At 45.4% G+C, this 2264-nt stretch overlaps 1 protein-coding gene across 1 annotated transcript; it reads left to right on the top strand.

The window, feature by feature from the left end:
• The first annotated feature begins 382 nt into the window (after positions 1–382).
• Positions 383–1615, top strand: LOC311142771 (uncharacterized protein). The gene has a single exon (XM_084178441.1). The coding sequence runs from the start codon at positions 482–484 to the stop codon at positions 1226–1228; it is 747 nt and encodes a 248-aa protein (XP_084034567.1). The 5' UTR covers positions 383–481; the 3' UTR covers positions 1229–1615.
• Positions 1616–2264: the final 649 nt, after the last annotated feature.

Genomic DNA, 2264 nt, shown 5'->3' with positions numbered 1-2264 from the left:
CTGTACATGCAATAGCTCATTTGGGATTTACCTGACATTCGAACCTGGATTGTAGTTTTCTAGGTGAGTCAGAGAGTTGGTTTGGGCCTCGGACCTATAACCCTGAGATTAAGATTCTCATGCATTGTGAAAAGTACGGTGGTCAGCAAGAGAGTGCTTTGAGTGGCTCCTGTGGTGCAATCGTTAGCGTGTGGTAGTTATAAGACAGTACGCAGAAGATTGATTTCGAGGTTGTTATTAAGAGGCTCACATGGAGGACAGCAATTTTTTTACCCTGTGCCCGTCTATTTCTTGTCCAGAAATGGAGCACATTTAACTGCATTAGCAAAGAATACGTCATTATTGTCACATGCAATGTTAGGATTCGAACCAGAAACGAGTATCGCGGGCAGCCTCTCTCGTACATTTCAGGGTGTCGTTGCGTTCCATGTCCATTCCAAAGAAAGTCTTAAAAACGTAGTTTTCTTAGTAAGTTGACATAATGGCAGGTATAGCATCCTTGGAGGCGGTTAAACGGAAAATAAAAACCTTGCAACAGCAGGCTGACGGCGCCGAAGAGAGAGCTGAAAGACTACAGAGAGAATTGGGCTTGGAGAGGAAAGCCAGAGAATCAGCTGAGGCCGATGTCGCTTCCCTTAACAGACGTATCCAGCTGGTTGAGGAGGAGTTGGATCGTGCTCAGGAGCGTCTGGCAACTGCCCTGACCAAGCTGGAGGAGGCTGAGAAGTCTGCTGATGAGTCTGAGCGAGGCATGAAGGTAATTGAGAACAGAGCCTCCAAGGATGAGGAGAAGATGGAGCTGCAGGAGATCCAGCTGAAGGAGGCCAAGCACATCGCTGAGGAGGCTGACCGCAAATACGAGGAGGTTGCCCGTAAGCTGGTCATCATTGAGAGTGATCTGGAGCGTTCAGAGGAGCGCGCTGAGCTTTCAGAAGGACTGATTCGAAGAGAGGAGGACGAGCTAAGAGTTTTGGAACAAAGCTTAAAATCACTTACAGCTTCTGAAGCAAAGTATTCGCATAAGGAGGACAAGTATGAGGAGGAGATGAAGGTCCTCACCGACAAGTTGAAGGAGGCTGAGACTCGTGCTGAGTTTGCTGAGAGATCAGTAGCCAAGCTTGAGAAGACCATTGACGACTTGGAAGATGAGTTGTATGCCCAGAAACTGAAGTACAAGGCCATCAGCGAAGAGCTGGACCACGCCCTCAATGACATGACTTCCATGTAATTCTTCAACTGCACTGCCTGCTTGTGCCTCTGTCGCCTCCTCCTTGCACCTCACCTCCCCATTGTCCAGCCATCACACCCTTCTGTTCTGTCTCTGATATTCTCCATCCATCTGCTGTTTCTGTTTATACAAAATAAAGTGGTTACTGTTAGAAGGCAGCTATATATTTTTATACACAAGGTAGTCCGTCTTAAGGTCATAGTCAAAGGATAGTCTTAAGGGTGGTCCTCTGTAGCTCAGCTGGTAGAGCACGGCGCTTGTAACACTAAGGTAGTGGGTTCGATCCCCGGGATCACCCATACACACAAAAAAAATTATGCACGCATGACTGTAAGTCGCTTTGGATAAAAGCGTCTGCTAAATGGCTTATTATTATTATTATTATTATTATTATTATTATTATTATTATTATTATAGAAAATCTTGTTTCCAAATAGGAGATTTGACAAGTTAAGACACAGCACCCAAGAACATCGCACTTCGAGATAGCAAGCCCGCACTTCAGAGGATGTGTATGGCAGTTGGTAACGTCAGTTGGATTTTTGCAGAAGAAAAGTACGCCCAACGTGGGGCTCGAACCCACGACCCTGAGATTAAGAGTCTCATGCTCTACCGAATCAGCTAGCCAGGCTGTATGTGCAATTGCTAGCTTGGGATTTACCTGACATTCAAACCTTGATTGTAGTTTTCTAGGTGAGTCAGAGAGTTGGTTTGGGCCTCGGACCTATAACCCTGAGATTAAGATTCTCATGCATTGTGAAAAGTACGGTGATCAGCAAGAGAGTGCTTTGAGTGGCTCCTGTGGTGCAATCGGTTAGCGTGTGGTAGTTATAAGACAGTACGCAGAAGATTGATTTCGAGGTTGTTATTAAGAGGCTCACATGGAGGACAGCAATTTTTTTTACCTTGTGCCCGTCTATTTCTTGTCCAGAAATGGAGCACATTCAACTGCATTAGCAAAGAATATGTCATTATTGTCACATGCAATGTTAGGATTCGAACCAGAGTATCATGTTTCCAAATAGGAGATTTGACC

The sequence above is a fragment of the Coregonus lavaretus genome (assembly GCF_964263955.1).
Source record: "Coregonus lavaretus genome assembly, chromosome: 15".
Taxonomy (NCBI): domain Eukaryota; kingdom Metazoa; phylum Chordata; class Actinopteri; order Salmoniformes; family Salmonidae; genus Coregonus; species Coregonus lavaretus.
The sequence above is the reverse complement of the archived record's forward strand: the minus strand, read 5'-3'. Positions and strand labels throughout refer to the sequence as shown.

Excerpts from the sequence above, each read along its gene's own strand:
- LOC311142771 (XM_084178441.1), top strand. The coding sequence starts at position 482 with ATGGCAGGTATAGCATCCTTGGAGGCGGTTAAACGGAAAATAAAAACC.